This window comes from Pelecanus crispus, chromosome 6 (assembly GCF_030463565.1).
Source record: "Pelecanus crispus isolate bPelCri1 chromosome 6, bPelCri1.pri, whole genome shotgun sequence".
Taxonomy (NCBI): Eukaryota; Metazoa; Chordata; class Aves; order Pelecaniformes; family Pelecanidae; genus Pelecanus; species Pelecanus crispus.
The window spans coordinates 73,881,186-73,905,325 of NC_134648.1; the positions used below are offsets into that span (position 1 = coordinate 73,881,186).

General features: G+C 41.7%; 1 protein-coding gene across 1 annotated transcript in view; it reads right to left on the reverse strand.

The window, feature by feature from the left end:
• The window catches only part of FANCM (FA complementation group M), an 80,596-nt gene that overhangs the window by 18,360 nt on the left and 38,096 nt on the right, over nucleotides 1-24,140 (reverse strand). The window contains exons 11-13 of the mRNA XM_075712276.1: nucleotides 22,258-22,492; nucleotides 14,374-14,531; nucleotides 13,604-13,756 (exon numbers count right to left, since the gene is read on the reverse strand). Of these exons, the coding sequence (XP_075568391.1) occupies nucleotides 13,604-13,756; nucleotides 14,374-14,531; nucleotides 22,258-22,492 (546 nt within the window). The remainder of the gene's footprint in view (nucleotides 1-13,603; nucleotides 13,757-14,373; nucleotides 14,532-22,257; nucleotides 22,493-24,140) is intronic.

Here is a 24,140-nt window from a genome sequence, read left to right on the forward strand (position 1 = left end):
CCTCAGGAACAACGTACGCAACTTCTGTAAGGTCAGCACAGCGGAGTGGTAGAGCAGGGGGAGGAAGTTCATCTGCTAGAGATTCATCTCTAAAGGGCTGCGAAACACCTGCTCCATTTGTCAGTACAGAAGGTGTCACTCAGCTGCTACACACTTACTGCCTAGGCTTTGGCTATCCATTTACAAACATATCCAAAGAAATTAAAAGTTAGGATTTTTTAAAAAGAGAACTCCAAGGAGATCCCCAGACTATACAGGCTGACTTATAAGAAGTCTTAATACCAAAATAGTGAAGAAAACAATTACTGTGAAAGGGTTAGAGGATGATTTTGATATGTGAAGGTTCTAAATAATTAGTTTCCCTCAAGCTGAGTCAAAACACAGAATCAAGCTATGGAAGTCTTTGTATGAAATCAAAGAGCAGTGACAAATAACAACCAACACGATCTGGTCCAATTAACTTCACAGACATCATCTGAGGAGATTACACATTTGGTTGACAAGGTAATGGTATTGGTAATGATACGTTTAGATTTACGTAACTAAAGACTGCATGTTGCATAATATTTCAATTAAAGTATCCAAGCATTATAAGAACACAACATATATTAAGTGGATTAAAGATTGATTAGCTGCCAAACGACTAAACCTTACTGAAACAGAAGCAGGTGATGCTCTCGCCCACCCAATACACTTCTAAGAGGCACCAGTGCAGACCATTCTTGGCCTTACATTGTTCTGCACTTTTTAAGTAACCCAAAGTAAAGCAACCCAAAACTAATCAAACCTGCAGGAAAAGATGAGGGTTGTGAGCAGACAGAAGGATCATTCAAATCACAACTGGACCAGAGGCAGAGCAGATAAGGGCAAATGATTTATGTTTTCATATGGCCAAACACAAAGTTGTATGTTTAGGACGGTAAGAAGTAACAGAGCCGTATCATGTCATCCAAAGGACGTAAAGAAACTCAAGAATGAAGTCCCTGAATTGGCAATGGTGGTATGTAATCTCTTGCTCACATACCTCAGGAACTAGGAGGTGGCAAACGTGATGCGATTTTTAACGGTCAAGGAAGAAACTAATAGGTTGCTAACCTTCTAGCCATAATGTATAAATTAGTAGAAGCTGTAACAGGTAATACAATTACCAGATTAGTCTTCTTCCAAAGTGTCAATATTGCTTTTGAAAACAAAACAAAACAAAAAAATCAGACTTACAAACCCATTATATTTCTTTGAAGAGACCAACAAGCGAAAACATTGAGATGCACTCATGCATACCATCTTCCCAGCTTTCTCAAAGTCTTTCAAAAAGTCCCTGCCAAAATCTGTAAAGAAACTTAAACAGAGAGAGCAAAACGGGGAAGTTTCTTGCATGGGTAAGTAATTGGGCACAAGACAGGAGGAGTGAGGAGCTGTGACACTGAAGAACTTCACTAGGCCACTGCATATACCCATGATTATGTTCTAACCTGGAGCGGGGGGAAAGGTCTAGCAGAACTGCTGTGAGCCAGGACAACAGTGCAGAAGACAAAATTAGCATCTGGGACAAACTTCAGTAACCTAATTTCAGGCTTGCGCAGGGTTACATAACTGTTCCAGTTCAACTCAGCCATTCAAAATACTTTCTCTCAAACAAAATACTTTCGCCCAGTGAGTCTAGCTAATACTGGTGGAGTGAAAGGACAGCATTATAATTATCACATTTTAGCCTGAATGTGTACAACTTGTAGGATCTTAAATTACCTGATCAGCTCTTCTATAACCTAGTAAGCCCCAGTGTGTACCAGCTACTCAGTAAATAGGTCATGCAGGAGTAGGAAAACAGGCATCTCTCCTTTGTTATTGTACTAAATCAATGACCTTGCTTAGAATTACTGATTCCGTTTAAAAAGCAATAGGTTTCTTAATATAGAAAATAAAAAGTAAACTTAGATATTAAAATTTTCATTTCAAATATATAAATATATATGTATATACACACACACACTCTCACTCTGTTTTCTAGTATTTGAATTTAAGGCATCTAATACAAACATTAAAATTAACCTCATAAGCTGCTTTGGATGTACATTTTCTAACGAGATTCAGATGTCTGCCAAAACCCTGGTGATTTTGCTGTTTGAAAATGAAAAGATAAGTCTGTAAACAGATACAATGTAGATCTTAACAATTATAACTTCTTTAACCAAAACCTTGGTTTTAAAAGCAGCATGAACAACTGGCATTTAAGGGTTTTTTTGACACAAACCAGAACTGTTTTGTGGTTAGATCTAGGGAAGAAAGGCTTTTGGATTTTTAGCTTTCGTACTGAGTATTAAATCCCGTGAAGTCACGACTGCCAATATAGTTAGCCACATGGGTATATTTTCTGGTTAACTTATGTTTTAGCATGAATATTAACAAAAATTAAACAGTAAGGCTGGTGGTTTTCACACAGTATTTTGCATTAGTAGATAGAGCGGATATCAAAGCAGCACGCTCCGATCTATTGTAATGACAAGTGGTTACAATGTTTTCCTTGTAGGTGATCAGTTGATCCCTTAATGCTCAAGGGAAAGTCGTCGTCTTTGCCCTCACGCGATCTCAACAAGCGGAAGACGCCCTTTCCTGTATTCTGGAAAACAAAATGCTATGCCTCAAATGCTCTCAGCCATGACTGTTCTCGCCCACTCCCCACAAACACTGTTTAAGGTTTACAAATATCTCCTAGGCTATAATTATTGCTTTCAATATATCGGGTATGTTAACACACACTCACTGAGGAAGCTGAACTGCGCTTCAGCTGCAATGGAAGACTTCTGGAGGATAGAGAAATCAAAGCGTGCAATCCTCCGCCACCTCCTCTCATTCCTACTAGGAGAGCTTCTGCCTTTCAGGAATCCTGCTCACCTGCTTGAGAAACTGGGCTGTAGGCAGTAAAATATTATGCTCCTCTCTGAAATGGTTTAACACAGAGGTATGTACTATTCAGTATTTATTAGTGCCCAGTAGCAAGACTGAAGCACAAGAATGCAAGAGGACAAATACCCACAGCTGTCAGACAAAGGCTGCTTTAACCCAGTGTGTTCTATCTAACCAAGAATTGAGAAAAGTATAGAAATAAAGAAATTATAGAATGCTCCTGCCCCAAAACATGTCCATCTGCCTGCCTAAGCTACTTAATGTGAGCTTACACTGGCTAAAAATTACGTCTAAGCCAGTGACCTTAATGGCAGTGGATGAACTTCTGCTGTATACAAGATATGGGCACATGACATATTTTGACTACCACATCATTTTTTCTGATTTTATATTATTTTCCTACTGATTTCTGAAATTCGAATCCCTTTTTTCAGTAACAGTTGATTATTAAGCTAATGTTTACACAGAAGTATCCAAAACAACTCTTTCCTGGCTAAGGCAGCATTCTCCTTCATTCAACTTTGAACTTACTGGTATGGAATTTAATTCACCAACCTTTTAGATCTTGCTCACAGGCTAATTCTTTAGGAAATTTTGTAATCCTTTATGACCGTCTTTTACTTTTACCACCCCAAATAACTTTTTTACTGCTGTAAAAATTACCGCTTTTCCAAACCATTTGCAAATAGGTTAAAGAACTTCGATGCTTATGTGATTTCACTGCTAACCTCCCTGCCACCTGAGCACAGGCCAGGAACTGGATAATGAACAGAACATTCAACCCCTCCTATTCCACGATTGCTTAGTTTCCAGAAGAGACTTGAGGGGAAGAAACACAGTCAAAAACTTTTTTGGGAAGTTCAAGTATATTATATCAGGTGACCCTTAAAAATATATTTAGCTGATCCATGAAAGACACCTAAAGGACACAGAAAGTACAATTTCCCTCTACAAAAGCCGTGATATTTCTCCTCCTAACGATATCACATTATTGATGGATCTACTAATTCTACTGCCTTTTTGCTTTCAGGCAGCTTGCCTGGAATGAATCACAAACTCCCTCACCCGACACCCTTCTTCAAAACCCAAGTCGGCGTCTGACAGCTGCTGCTCCTGCGACACCCAGGCTGATCTAAGCGGCTGGGAATTCTTGGAGTTACCATCTGCTCCTGCTTAGCAGCAGTTGGCTGCCATTCATTTATCTGCTTGTACTTACGTTGCTGATACTCTAATTTGAGAGAGTATCTGGCTATACAGCAAGCACAGCCACACAATAAAAACACTCAAAAGTTCCCTAAAAAGGAAGATTTAAGCAAAATACGGGGTATGTAGCCTAGCAATTATGGGAACAGGCATCATTAAAGAGGCTACAGAGGCAAGAGTGAACGTTCAAGAACGTCTGAAGTGTCAGAAAATAAATTAATCTGTGGTTTAGTAACTGCTCATTTTACAAAACTTTCTGGACGGACGTGATAGCTCGTTAGTGTTAGAGGTGTCTGACCCGGTCACTGCAGACTGTTCGTTATCCGACATCAGAGAGAGGTTAACGCTGACATTTACTATTTGAGTTCCTTAGCCTGGGATGTCCCCGTGCTAAGGATTGTAGAAATACACAGGGGGAGGGGAGAAACCTGCCACATACAGGGAGATACACACCAGCGACCGGGATACCGATACTTAATTTCCATGAAGATGTGGATAGCAAAACACTCCCGAATCCCAGCAGCCATAATAATTAGCTAAGCTTACTTCATTTCCATGCCAATATTAAAAATACAAGCAGCAACAGGTATATCCAAGGAGATAGCACGACTGTTGCATCTAAAAGCAGTTTTTCAGCTGCAGTAGCAGTTCAGCGTTCTAAATAAATGTGATTGTATTGCACTAAACTTTGTCATCAGCGCATTATTATAATATTAAAAACAATGTTAAAATATTATCCCCTCTGAAAACATAAATAGTATCTTCAAAGACGTTTGGTGTGGAGCAGCTTCTGCAGGAGTTCCAGGTCTGTACGAATGGATTGCCAGCTTACACTTGGCACACTTACTGCAAAAGTTTTGCCAAATCAGTCTTCTGTAAGGGCTTAAAGAACAACCAACCAATTACTCAAGTACATAAAGGTTTTGACAATTTGTGACAAACAGCATACCACTGTTTTAAATCCAGAAACCTAAACGCCGAATTACTGCACCCCCCCACCGCCAAACAAATAAACCAATGGAACAAACCAACAAAAGTCACCAGCAGCCAGACTCCATACGCGCTCTACGACTCTACTGAGAGCAGGAGGGAGATCAGGAGCACGGACATTAGTGATAAAAACCCACAAAAGGCAGGCAGCTGTACCCGACGGTGTTATAGACACCACACCACAGAACACACAGGAAGTTTCTCGTCTGCAGATTTAAGTTGGCAACCCTGTATCACGTACGTGGTATTTTATTTGGTTTCCATAAGCTGTAATACTAAGGCCCGTTTTCCAGAAAACTGAGATCATTTCACTTTGGTGGAACGGATATTTTTGGCTGGTATGCCCGGACCTGTGGCACAAGGGCTGCGGGAGGCTTTCATGCAGCGCTGTACAGGAACACGGAGTCACCTGAAACACAGGGGATGCCATCTCAAATTAACAGAGCTCAGCCCTTCCAGGTGCCACACAACCCACCCAATCCCCCTGTCCCTTTCACAGGGCTCACACCCCAAAGTCTTTGCCTAATTGCTCTTACTGACAGGAGGTGTAGTGAGGGGGGTGTTGGTCTCTTCTCCCATGGAGTTAGCGATAGGACGAGAGGAAATGGGCTCAAGCTGCACCAGGGGAGGTTTAGGTTGGATATTAGGAAAAATTTCTTCATGGAAAGGGTGGTCAAGCATTGGAAGAGGCTGCCCAGAGAGGTGGGGGAGTCCCTGTCCCTGGAAGTGTTCAAAAAACGGGCAGAGGTGGCACTGGGGGACATGGTTCAGTCTGGTCTACCCTTGATTGGCTTAGTGTGGACTTGGTAGTGTAGGTTAATGGTTGGGCTGGATGATCTCAAAGGGCTTTTCCAACCTACACGATTCTATGATTCTATTCTATGATTCTATACTTCACCGTTCTCACTGTGAGCACAAAACCCCACAGGATCAGTAGAACAGAAAGCACCTGCAATTAAAAGCCTGAACATCTAAACCAGGTCTCAATTAGCGTTCAGACTCAATCAGTTGGCAACAAGATCAGAAGAATCACTATGGCACAAAGAAACTATTTTAATTGGAGAGCTGAGGTTTTTGGTCTTGCAGGTTCTCCCTGGCAGCCTTACCGTCTAAGAACAAAACAAACATCCTTCCACCTTCACGCGAGGACATGTGTTCCCGTTGGGTTTTTCTGGAATAAGGAACAAGCTGGGCCACCTCTGCACAGCTGGCTTTTGACAATCCCAAGACAGAGTATTTGCTTTGATTATACGTTTTCTTCTGTTTAAGCCAGACTCAGTGACCAGATGATAAATAGCGTCCACAGTTCCACAGATGCGTTGGTTCACCTCTCATAAAGACTGGAACTAAATGTCATTTGCTGTCTTAAATTATTTGTTGCTGCCTGGGGAAGAAGCTTGGCCACATCTCAGACCAGGATTTTAACCTGAGACATACTATTGGCAACGAGGGCCTAAAAAAATTTTCATTGTCCTTATTTGAACAATTTTTCAACTTTGCATTCAGTGTCTCCTGGAAAAAAGTCACAGCTGGCTGGAAACACTGCGTCTTCCCCCCAGAACATGTCTGCTTTAAAATTTCAAAACCATGGAAAGCTTTTCCAGGTTCTTTGGAATTTTAGGGTATCCTGGGAGCATTTTCCCCGCTGTCAGGCATTTCATCCCATGAATCCTTCAAGGCAACCTAAGATAAATACTGATTATTTTAGTAGCAGTTGTTCCGGGTTCATCTCCTAAACCCTGTCTCCCAAGGTGTTTGGTATCAGAGATTATTTGAGTGAAAGAGAGACAGTCCTTCTGATGGGAGTCTTTGGGTTTTCTTTCATCTTTCTAGGGAGAATAATTCCTCTGACTGTAACTTCACATTGCCAGCTTTGAAGTGGGAAACAGACACTCCCACATTTGGCAATTTTACAACTTTTTAAAAGTCATTAGGAATTGCCTACCTCCCAGAAAAAAAAAAATACACTCGCACTTCAATAATTCCTATTACTTATCCTCAGAAACTTGGATAAATATCATTTCAATAAGAATAAACACTTTGCCCTGACCTTGTTTCCAAACAGTGGTTTAATTTTCAAAAATGCTTAAAAGCGACCAAATTATTTTGCATAAGGACAACTTGATTTGTTACCATGTCGCGCAAAAAATCCCTGCTCCTAGCTAGCAGAAAATCCAATCCCATCTGCCCAGTTCTCGTTGCTGTAGTAATAAAGCCACACAGGCATTAAAGGCTTTTCTGCAGTGGATGTACCTGTCACAGGGTTCATATTTGGGATTTCTTTTTCTGTTTTATTTTCTTTCGGTTGTGCCAATTTCTTTAAGTCTTTTAAAGAGCATATAAACACAATATACATTTTTTCTTCCAAAAATTTTCACTTGACCTATTTAAAAATATCTAAGCCTTTTAATTGACTTTTTAAATCTATCATGCAAAACAGAACTGCATAGGAGGTTGCTTGGAATCATTGAAGTAGTACAAGGAAAGGAAAGTTACACATCAGGGAATTCCTGAGCTTTCTTCTGTTAGAGAAAAGAAAACACCCATAAAAAACACACAAATACCTCCTGAGCTGGCTTGTATTACATTATTACTAATCTCTGAATGAGATTCTTCCCAGGAAATAAATAGTTCCATCAGAAACTTCCAGATCATTTGGTTATTCATAGTAAAATAATGATTTTCCTGGTTTTATGTTTTATCCCTCAGTAAGAAAATAATCAACAGAACTATGGTTTGAAGTTCAATATCTCAGTTATTTAAGGAAATAGCTTCACCTTGTATTTGTCTTAAATCCCTCTGCTATTAAGAACTGTAAATTAACCTCAGACAGATTAGCAGTGGTATATTTGGCTATAGAATATTTATAGTAGGAACTTGGATGCACAGTACATAGACGCAAAACCTTTGAATCACTGCCAAAACAATTACTGTTTCCATCCACTCATTTTCATATCAGACTAACGTTTTAGGTGAATTTTTACAGGCTTAATTTCTGCTAAAGGGGAACTTCCCAGAGGCTGGAGTAATATCCCTTTATCCTATCACACTGTTTATTAATAGCGCTTCCTACAATTTCAAAACACAGCTAAACACTATGTGTCCTGGTTTGGGCTGGGATAGAGTTAGTTTTCTTCCCAGTACCAGGCACAGTGCTGTGGTTTGGATTTAGGATGGGAACAATGCTGATCACACGCTGATGGTTTAGTTGGTGCTGAGCAGTGCTGACACCAGGCAAGGGCTTTTCAGCTTCCCCTGCTCTGCCAGGGGCACAAGGAGCTGGGAGGGGGCACAGCCAGAACAGTTGATCCCAACTGCCCCAAGGGCCATTCCATACCATACGGCGTCATGGGCAGTATAGAAACTGGGGGGGTTGGCCGGGGAGCAGCGATCGCTGCTGGGAACTGGCTGGGCATCGGTCGGCGGGTGGGGAGCAATTGCATTGGGCAGCACTTGCTTTGGATATTGTTATTAGTATTATCATTATTATACCGTTACTATTAGCATTACTATTTTACTTTATTTCAATTATTAACCTGTTGTTATCTTAGCCCAGGAGTGTTTCTCACTCTCACTCCTCCGATTCTCTCCCCCATCCCCTCGGGGCAGGGGCAGTGAGCGATGGCTGCGTGGTGCTGAGCTGCTGCCGGGGCTGAACCGCGACACTATGGTAAAGCAAAACTTCTGGAAGTTTAAACTTGCACTAGAAACAATCTTCACCAAGAATGCCCAGGCCGAAGTAGCCTGTAAAACGCCACGCTTGAACCAAGGCTCTGCCAACCTGCGCGCTGTACGTTGAGAACACGCGAAGCCCGGGGGATGCGTTCACCCAGGCACGGCACGAGCGCTCTAAGCCAACGCAGGAGGCAGCAGCAGACGCGTCCCAGAACTGCCTGTGCTGCCCTGAGCAAGCACAACGCGTCTGCGGGGTCTCACCGTGAAGCAGAGCAGGACACTGAACAGGGTTAAATTCAAATTTGGCATAAAAACATGATTTTAAACCTCCACGGTTTTCCCAATTTTATGCTGAAGTGCTCGTGAAAATACAGTGGCAGAAAAAGACACAGGGCTGGTGTTGTACAGCCCCGCACTTGCAAACACAGGCAGTTCTTTCAGGCGGTGGAATTTTGCCCGCACAGCTCCTCATACCCACACAGCATCAGAGTCAGGAACACAGCCGAGACATACCCACCTCGACAAACATGCCTCAGCAGGTGTGCAGAAATTCAAAACATTGCCTACCAATATCTGTTTCTTTAATTTTGCTGTACTTTTGCATTTTTTAATTAATATTTTCTTCTGAGAACAAGCACTCTACAATACAAAAAAACCATCAGTGTAGTAGTTACTGTTAAAAGTAAACCATCTATGCCTCCCCATAGGTCTGGCTATGGGCAACGTGGAATAATCAGTTTTTGGCAAAGCTTGCTTCATTTTGGAAAGATGCTGATGTGAGCATCTTTATACACAATAGTGTTGGGAACACTATATCGTAAGGAAATCTAAATGTGTGAAATTAGAATGCTACATGAATGTTACATTTATTCCAATTTTAAGTTTAAAGTACAAACTTCAAACCAAACTAGTAAGAAAACATTTAAGCTTTCAAGAGAATATCCCAGCAAAGCATACAAAACGCGTAGCGATGAAGAATTCCAGACTGCCTTTTATGAAGATGTAACCACCTTTGTGGGCAAGAGAAGTGCAGTGGACGTTGCTTACCTTGACTTTGCCAAGGCTTCTGACACAATCTCATAGCTAAACTCGTGAGATATGGTTTGAGTAAGTGGAGAATAAGGGTGGGTGGAAAACTGGCTGGACCACCACGATGACAGCGTTTTGAGGACTGGTATGAAGTTCTGCCAGTGGCTAGCTGCTAGGAGAATTTCTCAAGAGGTTTTTAGTCTTTAACATTTTTATTACTGACCTTGTCTACAGCAGAGAGCGCACGTTCAGGAAGTTTGCAGATGATAGCAGGTGAGATGCTTGAGGGCAGGGCTGCTGTCCAGAGGGTCCTCAACAGGACGACAGAAACCTCATGACAGAAAAACGAGACAGCAGTGTGCCCTTGTGGCAACAAAGACGATCGCACCCAGGCTCCGTTACCGAGACAGTAGCCAGCAGGGCAAGGGAAGCAGTTGTTCTCCTCTGTTCATCCTCTGTGAGACCACAGCTGGAGCGCTTAGTCTAGTTTTGGGGCCCCAGTACAAGAAATGCCTCTGACTGGATCAAGTCCAGCAGAGGCGGCCAAAACTGTCACAGGGCTGGAGCACAAGGGTGTCCAAGGGAAGGCCAAGGGAACTCTGTTCAGTCTTAAGAGGGGGATCTTACTACTACCTCGATCTAATGTGAGAGCAGAGGGAAGACAGAGCCAGGCTTCCTGGAGGTACGCTGAGGCCAGAATTAATGGGCACAACATGTAACAAGGGGAATTGCAATTAGATATTAGGAGAAATTTTTTCACCATGAGGGTGATGAAACACTGAACCAGGGGCCCAGAAAAGCTGTGGGATTCCAACCCTGGAGATCCCGAAGGCTTGACTTGTCAAGGCCCTGAGCCACCTGGTCTGCCTGGGCCCTGGACTGGACCAGAGAGCTCCACAGGTCCAAACTGAACTGATCTATGGTAGTGGTGATGGCCCTGAAAGCAGGTGACATTCGCCAACAAATGGTTTAGAACAGACACATTTTTAAAAAAATATTTTATATTGGAAGGTTCTTTGGTCTGATTTACTGCATAAGTACACCCCTTTTTCTCTGTATGCATTTTCTGATTCACCAGAAATGAAGCTGTAGGAAGACTGAACAGGGACAAGATTGGTAGTAACAGGAAACCAGAACCGCTTCCCCCACACTCATACATGCTCTCCTGTTAGCGATATGGAAGATTGCTCTCTTCCCAGTTGCAGGGCAACAAATTTTTGCTGGTGTAATCTACCTGATTACCTGTGCTCCCACAGCACAGTGACTACTCCAAGGTGATTCCACTGCAAAGGTAACATACATCACTCATTTCCCTTCCCTTCGGTGAACGTCAGTGGGAATGTATCCTGTCTTGGGAGGACTATCCGGGCCTTTCAGAGCAGCCAAGGATGACTTAAGAAAATATTAATAAAACTTGCATACAAGAAATCACTGTCAGTGCTGACAAAATAGATTAAGACACATTGCATCTTTGCTTTTTGGGAAACAATTATGGTGAAGCTTTGATGTCCTCGAACCTTGACAATTTGGTTTAGATACAAGAAAGAGGCCAACCATCACCGAAGTTTTAAAACCGGGAGTCAGTGCCGATGGTAGCTTCTGCCTTGTCAGCCTCGTCAGACATGGCCAGCGTTACTGCTAGTGCTTTGTTTTTCCCTAGAAGAATTCAACAGGTGGAGTGATGTGTCATGTTGTAAACTCTCATATTCAGTGGAGTCATTAGAAGGTGTTTTCAGCATGCCAGTGACATCCCATTATAATTTCTCCTCTAACCGATGAGAAAGTTCAGCGTCTCCACCGGTGACTAGTGAAGACAGATCAGAGAAAGCTGGCTGGAAATCAATCCAGATAATGCCTGAAACTTTGAGCTGGGAGGCAGATGAATGGGATAACGGGCAGTCCCAGTCTTTTGAGTGAGAGAGCATTACCTACAATGTATCATGATTAAGCTGACATTTAGCTGTTAAATTAGAAATAGCGAAAGCCAACTGCCTACCACCTGTTATCAATTAATAGCTGCATCCTGGCCTTTCCGATGCAGCCCCTCCAGCGTTTTCCAAGACTCTGCAGACTCTCTGCAGCACAGCAATGTGCTGTACGCAGGCCTGCTCTGAAGTACTTGGGGAGGGAGCTCGTGTGCCACAGATGATTTCTGAGCAGAGCGCAACACAGAGAATGCAGGACACCACACCCTGCCTATGCTGGACGGCCATCATCAGAGCTAAGCAAGATGTACCGCAAGGACCACAAGAAGCCGTAGTTTTGGGTCCCGTCTGTTGAAGGGACACCCTCTCCGTTCACTACGGAGTGGAGAGCAGAGGCAGGTGAGCTGGGCTGTCTCATTCCCGTGAGGGACAGCAGGCAGACCTGTCTCTGCAAAAGCCCTGTAAAAGCTTGCTTTCACAAGCAAGCATTTGATACTCTGCTTTGCTTATCATTTTTGTCATCTACTTTGGCAGAGTTTGGGGGAGAACACTGAAGACTCGCTTGTCGACTCACAAATTTGCTCTGTAAATTATTTTAAGGGTGCCAGATGTTGGTTTAGCATTTACAACTTCCGAAGGCGCTTGGGAACCCAAACAGACTTCTGGTATCAGTACACTTCCACAAAAGGAACTTAAGTCACAAATATTTCAAGCGCCTGATTTGGTGGTGGGGAGGGAAGTCCTCAATTAGAAGAGCAACTCTAAATTTTTTAACCATTTCTTTGCCTCTTGACTTCCTTCAGGTCTCTATACCTGAACTCTCCCCAAAGTTCTCTCTCTCTGGCAGTATGTACTTGACCCTAGCTTGGGAACGCAAACTCTCAAAGAAGTCAAGCATGCCATTGTTCTGTGATGAAGTGGAGAAGCTTATCTTAGCCCTGAAAGTCTATTTACAACTTTCCATTAATACACTTCCCTGGCAAGGAGTACAACTACAATGTCTCTATTCTCTTCCTTGATCAGTCTAGTTATTCAGGAAACTCTGGCAGCTTAGCAACAGATTCTGATGACCTAGAAAACTTCAACACACCAAAAAGCATTATGTGTGGAACACAGAAGAGCTAAACTGGAGGCAAAAATAATGTGGTGAACAACTGAAGCCTTCAGGTACCGTCAACAGAGCTACCCCTACACGCAATTTCCTGTACGTGCCTTTCATCATAAAGGCCTATCTGCTACCCGTAACTGTTAGCAAGCAAAATTCTCATCTCCCAAATGGTTTTCACCCATGTTTGTTTGACTGCCCTCCTCTTGTCCTTTAATTCTTAGGAGGTTTTTAATTAAAGCTTTCACAGAAAACAAACCAAAAAGCCTCAAAACACAACCACCTTAAAACACGCAATACATTCCTGCATAATTTTCATGGGATGCATTTAATGTACATAGATGATAAAAAGTTATTTCCAATTCCTACCACACTCTGGGATAGTTAATATCACTCTTGGTGACTTTGCTCCAAGATATATATAGTTTTTGTATTTAATGTCTTTTTGTAAAAAAATTGATACTCGGATCTATTAAAACAAGAATGATTTATGGGTGGGGGTTTTTTCTGTTTAGGGAAACACTAACTGTTTATAAACAACTTCTGTGGAAAAGATTAAGAATTACAGAATACCAGTGGAAGACATTTTGAAACAAAATTAAATACACATTACCCATTTTGCAATGCCTAGCTTAGCTCCACGCAAACACTTCCCCACTTCTTGTTTCAGCTGACCAGACAGAACTAGGGCAGCACTCATTATTTTTTAAATAGTCAACTGTGCATTAAATACTTGCATATGTTTACAGCCAGCCAAACGTAAACACCTTACCTGTTCGTGTCTCATCAGTTCTATCATTTCCATAACACTGATAAAATGGTAGCAACGATCTGAGTGATCAACCATGAATGTCGGAAAAGCACGGTTCTGCCAAATTCTCCATTCAGACAAGGAAAGTTCATGAGTTGCCTTCTCTTCATGCTTCTGCAGTTTGAAATTAAGATTGGCAAGGAGATTTTAATCAAGAAATTGTTTAGCAAAACTAATGTCTACTTTTCTGTCAGGGACAATAAATACTCTGAATGTAGAAAAGTAACTAAACATTATCACAAAGGTTTAAGTCTGCTCTAAAATAAAAACAATACCACGCTTTGTGTTGCCACGACTTTTCATGGAAGACAGGTTGTTTTAAGTGGTGAAATGACACAAGAGCTGCTAATTTTTTCTCCGAATCAAAAAAGAGCTTGTAAAACTTGAGGTTTTCTTTCAGTTAACACTTTTATAGTTATATAAACAAGGAAATGAAAAAGTGTGGATACAATACCTACATGAATACAGCATCCTGCACAGAATCCTTAGAAACAGGAACAGAACTTATTGGATACTGAAAGACTTTTAAATGTATTTTTAATTTACAGACCTAACCTCAAAGACCCTTTTCAAGCACCTAATTCCTAAATTCTTAACCTCAAAAACCTACATATAATTCTCAAAATTGCATTTTTACTGTAGACCTCCTTCAGATTCGTAGTTGACTTTGTTACTTAGGGTATCCTTTAGGCCTCATGTCAAAGGAAACATTACATCTAGGTTAAACTCACCGATACTTCTTCGAGGTTTTCTAAGGTTTCAAATTGAATTTGAGGCAGTATCGGTTCCTTTACTCCATCATTTTCCTTAATCCTGTAAAGTCTGTCCCATATTTCAAATTCCTCAGGCGACAGAGACCAATTCTCATGACAGTGTATTTGCTTTTGGCCTACGGAGGGAAAAACAATAACAGGAAAATGTTACCGACTTTAAGAAAAAGGATACACAGAATAAAAAGAACTCTGTATGATACCAGTCAAAATAAAAAATACCTTCTCTGTGCCACAAGCAGAATCAGATACAGATAATCTGTTGTCAGAAACAAATATCAAAACAGTGTTGCATGTGTTAGAATTATGGATAAATCTATCTATTAAATGATGGTTTTGGTGGAAGGCATCATATAAACAAAGATAAAGATAGACAGACAGATATAAATAGAGAGATATACGTATATGAAATACCTAGAGGCCCTGAAGACAGTATAGCAAACAGGGAAAGCACATGGCTTGAATTTCTAAACGTGTGTCTGAGACCTTGGGGAACTAACTCCCAATAAGTAAAAGCTTCCCCCTCTGCCTTTTTTTTTGCCTTTTTTTTTTTTTTTTAAAGTTACTTTTTAAGTACTGGAAAGCAACATTAATTTGTCATGACAAAAATATTTGTTAGTCATTTTTTGAATCGATCTCCTCTATTAAGGACATGCAGATGAACAAGAGGACAGAAACAGAAGTACAAAAACCAAAAATTCCCCAGGAACGGGGAAAGAAAAAAGTGGCTTGTGAGTTTTCTTTAGACTCATAACTGCAAGTGGGAAGTACAGGGCGCCCGTGAGCACCACTGCTAGATAAAAACAAAATAAGCGCTTGTAGGGCAGCTTACTGAAGGCAAGGCCCTGGTGCTGCTTGGCTCTGGGCAAGTACACTCCAGTGACGAAGGGGTAATGGGAGTCATTTTTGGCAGTCTGACAGCAAGCTTTGATACAATACGACCGTTATCCAAAAAAATGCCAAATCCCTCAAAACAGCCATCAGTGCAGAAGCAAAGCAGCATCCAAAGAATCAGTGTTAGGAGCGTGTTAAGAATGCGATTGCTTTCAGCCTAGATGTATGAAGCTTGGAGAAAAATAATGACGTTCAATTGACAGTCAGTCTGCAGGCAGGGTTTGAGATGAATCTGCAGCCACCACCCCACTCTGAGTTAGTGCCATGTAAGAGGAGTCAGCCTGTACCTCTCAATCCTCTCAAGTACGGTTGCCAGAGACGGTCTCCGCAGGATGGTGGGACAACGTTTATTAGAGACTCAAAAACAGATCCCTGAGAGTTCAGAGTACTAGGTTCAAGTCCTGTTCAGAAAAAGTCTTTCACAGCTGGAAAAAACTGGCCAACATTGAATTTTTTAAGGCCACTGTTAAAAATATCCAGAACATCAATATTGCTACTAAAGTATTTTTGATTCAAGTCTAGGAGATGTTACACTCCTTTATAGCTAACACACAGTTCAAGGACCCAGTAGAGGAGGAAAAAAGAGAAACCTGAAGGAAAAATTAAGACCACTTACCAGAAAAGCGGACCTCACAGCCTTTCCTGTTGTTTATAAGAACAGTTAAGTGCTAGGTCTGCTCTAGCACCCGCACACCAAGACAGAAGATGTCAGTCTGGGATTAGTGTGCAGTTCTGGACAGTTGCCTGGACAAGGTAGAAAGGAAAGGCCAGAAAGAGTCCTCAGCTGTAACTAAAACCTAACGCCCTTGGCCAGTCCAGAGTGACTTCGACTGCCTCACTTAAGACGCATCTTCATAACCAAGATGCAAAAAGATGGCCTACCAAGGAGCCAAGAACGCACTTTCTAACAGCAAGTTGTTAGACAGCAAAAAGCGGGCACCAGCAAGAAACTTTGTAGACAAACAGATCTAGTTTGGGTTCCCTCTTGCTCGTGAGATGACCGTCCAGACAGCATACCGGAACTTTCCCTAACACCTCAGGTGATGAACCATTGCCATCCAGACACATCCAGAGAAACAGCAAGAACAACCGATGGCTGCAGTTGTCTGTGTTACAGCTCCAGAGGACGACTCCTTTGACAAAGACAGGAGGATCCTGCCATACCACCGGCCGAAGTAATACATGGTCCAACATTACACAGGCATGAAAGCCTCTAGCAGCTGGCAAAATGTGGTAACAGATACTTCCCGCAGCTCTTGGCTCAGTAACAGAGGTATTAAGCCTCTGTTTCTGAGCAGAACAAATATTTTGGGCTGTCAGGACAATGGGCTCTGTACACAAGAAAACACAACAGATCTCCCCGTGAGAGGGGAGTGGAAGGGAATGCCCTTGGCTGCTAAAGCAGAACAGCAATATGGTCCAGCAGGCAGCGAGTTAATGCCTAAATTACAGGGTTTTTAATTGATCTCCTCTATAAGGACATGCAGATGAGTAAGAGGACAGAAACAAAAGCACTGTGAAAATTCCCCAGGAGCAGGGAAAGAAAGAAGAGGCTCATGACTTTTATTTACTCAGAACTGCAAGTGGGAAGTGCGGGGCACCTGTGAGCACCAGTGGAGCGCTCAGCTGCTCCCCTCACCAGGAACAGTAATTCCTTACAACGCGGGGAAAGGTCTGACCCAAATACATGGGTATCTCCGGCTAAGGGAGGAAAGCAGGAACTGAAGTCTGCTTCCAAACTCTTTTTCAGCCATACAACCTAACTGCTGTTACACAGGGAGGGAAACTGAAGCAGATCTCACACCGAAGGAAAATTACCTTAAAGCAAACTATTCGGCAAGTTCTCACTTCTACTTTTTAACATTTTAACCCTCTCCGTCGTTGTTCTACTCATCTTAGATGAGGAAACACGCCATGAGCTCTGACGGGACTGATGTTTCACATCAAGTGAAACCTAACTAAAATGGAAAGAAACAGGGACACACAGAAATATGACTGCTGCCAGCATGTAAGTAAAATACAATTTCGGACTTAAGGGCTGGCAAGAACAAAATACCACCCACCCCACCCTTATATTTTCAGTGTTCACAAACTACAAATTCAAGACTCCATTCTTAACAGAAGGAAAAGGAGATGTCACAGAGTTCTACACAGCAGTCTGAAATAGCAGTTTGCTAAAATACAGGCAAGCTGCCCAGGGAAATAGGCATGCATTTGTACTAATCAGGAACCATTACAGCTGAACAGAATACTGTCGATTCTGCAAATTATGAAGTGCTTCATTTTTACACAAAGCCACAAGTCAGAGATTACTAAAACTCACTGTGTGGATGAAGACGAGTTCTCAAAACTAAAAGCAAACTTAAGAAAATGTTCCAAAGACATTTAAAAAAATACGTTGACTAGAAGGTCCCTTCCAACCCAAAGCATTCTATGATTCTATGATCTATGATTCTATGATGAACAGAAATATATAATGAATAACAACATATACACTAGTATAGTTCAATTTATAGCTTAGACCACTATAGGTAATAGAGCAAAGGTAGGAAGTTTACATTCTGGCAGACAGACTCACTTAGGGAATGTAAAATATCACCAGACACACACATCTCGTTCATATCCTACAGATAAGCTCTAGCTTTTTACAGTATTTTGTAGATACTGAGTAATTGCAAAGTACCAGGAGCTCTTCTTTAGCTCTTAAAGAAGAGAATTCCCATCCTAATTGCGAAGGATTAGGCTGTTTGGATACACAGTTGAGATTTACTAGGCCCTGTAGTGATAGGACAAGGGGTAATGGATTTAAACTAAAGAAGAATAGATTTACACTAGACATAAGGAAGAAATTTTTTATGCTGAGGGTGGTGAGGCACTGGCACAGGTTGCCCAGAGAGGCGGTGGAGGCCCCGTCCCTGGGAACATCCCAGGCCAGGCTGGACGGGGCTCTGAGCACCCTGGGCTGGTTAAAGCTGTCCCTGGCACTGCAGGGCTGGGCTGGGGGGGCTCTGAAGGGCCCTTCCCACCCAAAGCTTCCTGTGATTCTGTGATTACCACATCCTGTTGAATTTAGTAATTGGCAACAGCATCTCCCCTTCATGGGAAGTAGCACCTGCTCATTTTAAGGGTAATTATCTTTAAGAACATTTTATGAGTTATAAATGCAATGTACTACCAAAGACAAACATATCGCTAAAATCATTAATGTTATTTTCCATGTTTTTTTCCAGAACCAAAGTATTTTCCTTTCCCTTGAACTGGGAGGAAAGCAAAAACCAGCCTGGAGGGGAAGGAAGGAGGTGGATTTAGCCTGTAGCTAGCAGGGAATCTGTCAGTTCTCAGAGGAATAACCTCCGTCTAAGGGCAAGAAAGAAGGAACTGGAAGCACCATATCAACCCGGACAGTATAGCCAGCCGTGATACCTCGAATCCATTGTCATAAACTGTCCTTCGCACTACGAAGAAAGCTGCTGGTGCAAAAGAAACTTTCAACCGTCCAAAGGTTCTGCTGGTTTACCTAAGAAATTACGCACTACCGACGCAGAATAATGCTTCCTTTGCTAGAAGTGTGTGAATGTGGGAGAGGGAAACGGGCAGGGAAGAACAACAGGTAAAGCAACAAGCACAATATTGCTGCTGAGATCACTTTTGGCCAGATTAAAATTGATATTCATGCTCCCATACACAGCACAAGGAGCTTGCTTGGGGCAGGCATGACTGCAGAAGATGCAATTGGTATTGTGGAGAAGCCGTGTCACTGGCTGAAAAAAAATAATTCAGAATAGGTGTAGCTGAAATGAGTTTAAAAAGCCCCACCACCTTATCAGGAAGGTTTTGTGTAGCTGTCATCCTGCAAACAATGAAAGGTGTAACCCCAGAAAGGCAAAGGTAAAACACCCTTTAAAAAATAAAATAAAAAATAAATAAACACAAGGAAGCAGGCAGGCAACTCAATTTTCAGAAGCAAAAGGCCAGATGTTGTCTGAATCAGATGAAGACAGTTCTCTACGGAGAAAAACAGGACAAGACAAAGCTGGTACAAGGCAGACGCAGAGTGTTTTCCTCTCAGCGCAGCAACAAAGCACCGTGCCTTCCTACTGCATGGGTATATATATATATAAGTATATCTTAGAAAAAGACAGTAAAAGAAAATTGCATCATTAAGATAAAAACAGCAATTAAGAAATATGTGAAACTCTAGAATCAAACAAAAACACAGTTATAGACAACTCAAAATTGATACAGTCTGAAAAGGGGGGAGTAGAGTAACTGTGAGGAACCAGGAGAAGAATAATTAACAAAAAGAGATTTCATCTAGACAAACGCAAAAAAAAAAAAACCCAAAACAAATTACTGATAGCTTAAAATGACATTCAGCTACTAGGGTATGGGAAGAGCACATTTTACTGTGCGTTAGCTATTTTTTGCCATGCCTGTTGTGCTTTCATACCTCTCACAGAGCGGGGAGATTGGCAGAGATCTTGCAAAGACAATAATGTTAGAGATGATTATCCAGATCATTCAGTACTTTCACCTTTTCAATTATCTTGTGGAACAGTTACTTTCATTTTATAAAACAAAAAAAGATGAGCATAAAAAAAACCGAGCTGTCTCCAAAGATATCTGTTCAGAGATTTTTCCTCCAATGAGTCCAAGCCATTTTAAGCACAAAATATTCTTTCTTAAATGCTTTTTGATTTTACTGCACTTACTAATATGCTACTCAATTTTAGCAAACTCAAAAAAACCCACACACGCACACAAAACAAAACCGAGAGAGAGAAAAGAATCTCAAATTAGAAGAAACAGTATGACAAAGTGCTGAGTAATGGGATTTTTGCTCTTGTAGCTGTACTTTTTGAAGAAAAGCTCATACAACTGAAGAACACACTTGGTTAGTGATGGGGCAGGACAAGAATAATGTGTCCTTCTGATACTGACAAACAGATAAAATTTATGAAAGAGTTTTTGAAGTGGAAGGGTAGTGTAAAATTAATAGAAATTGAATCAAACTAAGAAGAAAAGGAAATGTTTAACTTTGCCTAGAAAAGAAGGAGAATGCTTGAAATTACTACGAGACTTCTGCCCATGATACTTCAATTTCTGTGCACGTGTATTATTCCGTGGACAAACCTGAAGATCAACTGAACCTCAAGACCAAAGGAAAAGCAAGAGGGCACAAATAAGAACATACACAGCTTATTCACTAGTGCTAGCTTTTTCAATTTTCTAGTGTGGAAGGGGGCACAAATATGGACAGGAGAAAATGCAAAAAATAAAGACCTTTCTCTTCTTTTTGAGATTTATCTTGAACATGGTTAAAATCAGAACTTGCTTCATACAGTAATGAAGGGGACTTCAACACAAAGCTGGCGCTCAATAATTTGCACTCATGTAACACTTGTTTGCGAGACGGGCAGTCAATCATGTTCATCTTCGGCAACGGACAGACCTCCGCACACACCCTGTTCTTCACTTGTGGCAGCTGCTAACCTATTTCACACAAAAGGAACCTGGTAATTGCAGCCTTTGAAGAGCTATTCCCTCAGCAGGAAATACGTTCAGCGCATTATCTTCTGTATGCACTTACTGCCTCTCCTTTCTATTTTCTAGGACAGACTTACGAACGTTCTGAAATGATTATTTTAATTCCATGTTTTGCTCTGCTTATTTTCTTGCAAGCTGTGCCTGTTTGTTCCATCCTCGGTTTTCCTCCCTGGCCGCCAGCTGGGCTGCGCACAGGACAGACAAGCGCGCCTCGCAGAAGGCTCCAGAGGCAGAGGGCAAGCATCGCGATCGGGAGCATCACCGCAGCTGCGTCTGCGGCACGCCACACTTACAGAGTCTGGGCTGAGGATGGCATGCTCAGATTGATTTATCCATGCTAATTCTTCTCCATTACATTTCTACCCTGCAAAATGGGAAAGAGCATGAACTGGTTTGGAGGCCAAAGGGGAAGCAGATTTTTTTCTGCATGATTTTGTAGCTTGCTCTCCCTTTCTATGTTCAGCCTTTTGTTTCCTTGGATGGCGTTTGGAAAGAGATCAGATGTAGATTTTGATAATAAGAATTTCTGTGATCAGAAGCATTAAAAAACCACTAACTCTGAAGTCTAACTTTAGTCTAACTAAATTTCAGTCTAACTACTGAAATATGAAGTCTTCCAAGGCTTTTAGGAGTTTCTTCTTTCAAGAAGTTGCTATTGGTCTTTACAGAAAGCACTTCACCAAAGAGATCGAGCATGACAATTTCCAAGTACTTACAAAATTTAGCGCTCTCTTCCTATCTTATAATTTGGTTCAGTTTCCTGAGCATTTCAGTGCCATGTACCTGCACCAGCTAAAGAGCCATTTCTCTTTTGATATTAATTTTCCTGTAAGGGTGTATGAAATTCATAAATATCCAACCCTTGATTTCTCCTTTTCCTCCCCTCGAAATCCTTCGGTTTTCAAGCACTTCTGCTTTATTGTCATTTACAAAGGTAGAAGACATACTTTTATTGTATTAATAACAACATTAAGCCTAACTGTTAAAGCTCAAAACCGGATTGGGTACAGAATTATCACTAAACATTTAAGTGACAATTGTGCCACCTGACACAGGTGTATCAGAGCTCTTCAGAAGACGTCATTAACTTTTGCCTCTTCTGTTTGTAGCTGGAGTTTCTGACCTTCAGTCATTGACTCCATAAGCTCTATGGAGAAGGATGAAACAAATGTCTGAAGTACGAATATTTAAGGACAGAACTGGGATTTGAGGATGTTAAAGGAAAAGGATGAGGAAGCAAAGCAGCAGTCAGCACAGCATCACAGTCGAAAGGCTACAGCTGACAGAAAGTACACTTTAGGTAGACCCGAAACTCAGGTGAGCACGCAGTTTTGATATGCTGTAATATAACAACACGAGATAGCAGCTTACGCAGTGCTTAGAAAAGAACCGTAATCCTCTTACCAGTGACACAGGAAAAGAGAGCAGATTTATGCTGGAGGGAACTAGTTCTTCTCTCTTTGGAAAGCATTCTTGAATTGCTTGGTTCATATTTTTCAGCAGTAATAAACATTTTATGCAGCTTTGGATTTATGCCTTGTGGAATCATACGTGGGCTACGCTGGTAAAAATGAAGCATTTTGTTTCCTGAAATAGCTTTGTGGATGCTCCTTTTGTTAGACTGGCTTTGATTGTAAGTCTGTAAAAGAGAGGATAAATCATATGTTGTTGGATCATTTTTTCACACAACTTGATCAAAAGTAAAACACCACCTGAGTGTCTGTGAGGTTTCTCATTATTTTGTGTTCCGTCATCAAGATGCTTTCTGTTTTTGTTTTTTTTTTTTCCCTTTTCTTCCCCAAACACAACTGAAACAAAATATGATGCACGGCTCTGAGAGCCAACCATATTCCCTCTTCCGTGAATATCGCCTGTTAGGTCAACATAACTGCTTGTGCAAGTTCTTCAACTGCAAGTTCAAAACTTCCAGTACGCCCCAAATTATGGTAACCAAAGCAGAGAGAACAGAGGAACGGAAGGGCATAGATGAAAACAACAAAGCAATAAGGTTGTATTGAAAATCTGATAATGAATACGTTAAAACATAGCTACTAAGGTGGGGTTTTCTTTTCTTTTTTTAAAGAGCTTCCATACTAAAATACCTAAGACAAATTAAATTTGAATTATCATCGTTTTGTGCCTAGGTAAAACATTCAAAGCAAATGTAGCAAAAAGCAAGTAAGTACCGAAGGACAGTGATTGTTCTTTAAGTTGCAACCAATACAAAATATAAAACAATATACAGCTTTTTACGCTCTGTAAATAGATCAGAAGTAGGCACAGCACTTGAGAGAAAAACAAACACAGCCCTTACCTGGGGGAATTTACAATCTGCAATAGATACAGGGATGATGTAAATTAGATTACATCAGAAACAAAGAAAGGAGGTCAAGCAAAAAAAAAGGCATAAGATTATTTGTTCATGTCACACGTGCTCCAAGCCCTTTTAATTACACTCCACTTTTATGGCGCAACAGAGAAACCAAGACAAAAATGGAGAAACTAAGGAAAGAAAGTGGTCCCCACTCTGAACATTTCTTGTCCCAACGCTCTTCTCCGAGTCCCTGTTGCAGGCCACCGATGGAGACAGCGTGCCCAGTCAGGCAGACTAAGTGCTCCGAGTATGACAGTACGGGAGCTATGTTCTTTTGACATGAGCTTTGGAAGCCAGGATTAGAGGAGACGGACACAAAAAGATGTTCTCTGAATAAAACTGGAGGATGTTAACGGCTAGCTCTATTATACCATCCCTCAGGCATTCCAGTAAATACCTTTTAATCCTAGAACAGGCAAAAAAGTCATTTTATGGAAAAAAAAAATTATATTACCAAATGCATTGCTTAACAGAATTGTTACTTTGCTGTTACTAAGTCAGTATGTTTCCTTGTCCTTTGTTTGGCCCGACAGGAGCCTGAGAGGCTGGGAGCTCCCCGTGCCCGTCTCTCTGTATCAGTTTAAATCCGCAGCCAACAGCCCCTTGCAGGCTGGCACATGTGCAGCTGAGCTGCCACAGGACGTTAAAAAACCCAAATCAAAACACAGCGCGTCTCGGCGCACGGCCGAACCAGAAAGGCAGCCGATCCATGAGCCGAACGCTCAGGGAACCCAGGGCGTTAGCAGGGTGCAGCCACGTGACGCGCGCTGCCCCGCCGAGACGCTTCCAGGCGGGACGGCGGCGCCGGGCGGGGAAACACGTGGGGAGGAGAGGACAGAACAGTCATAGACACTTCTGTAGCACAAGTTCCTGCCAAACGTCAAACTTCCAGACCGGCATTTTCCAATTTTTC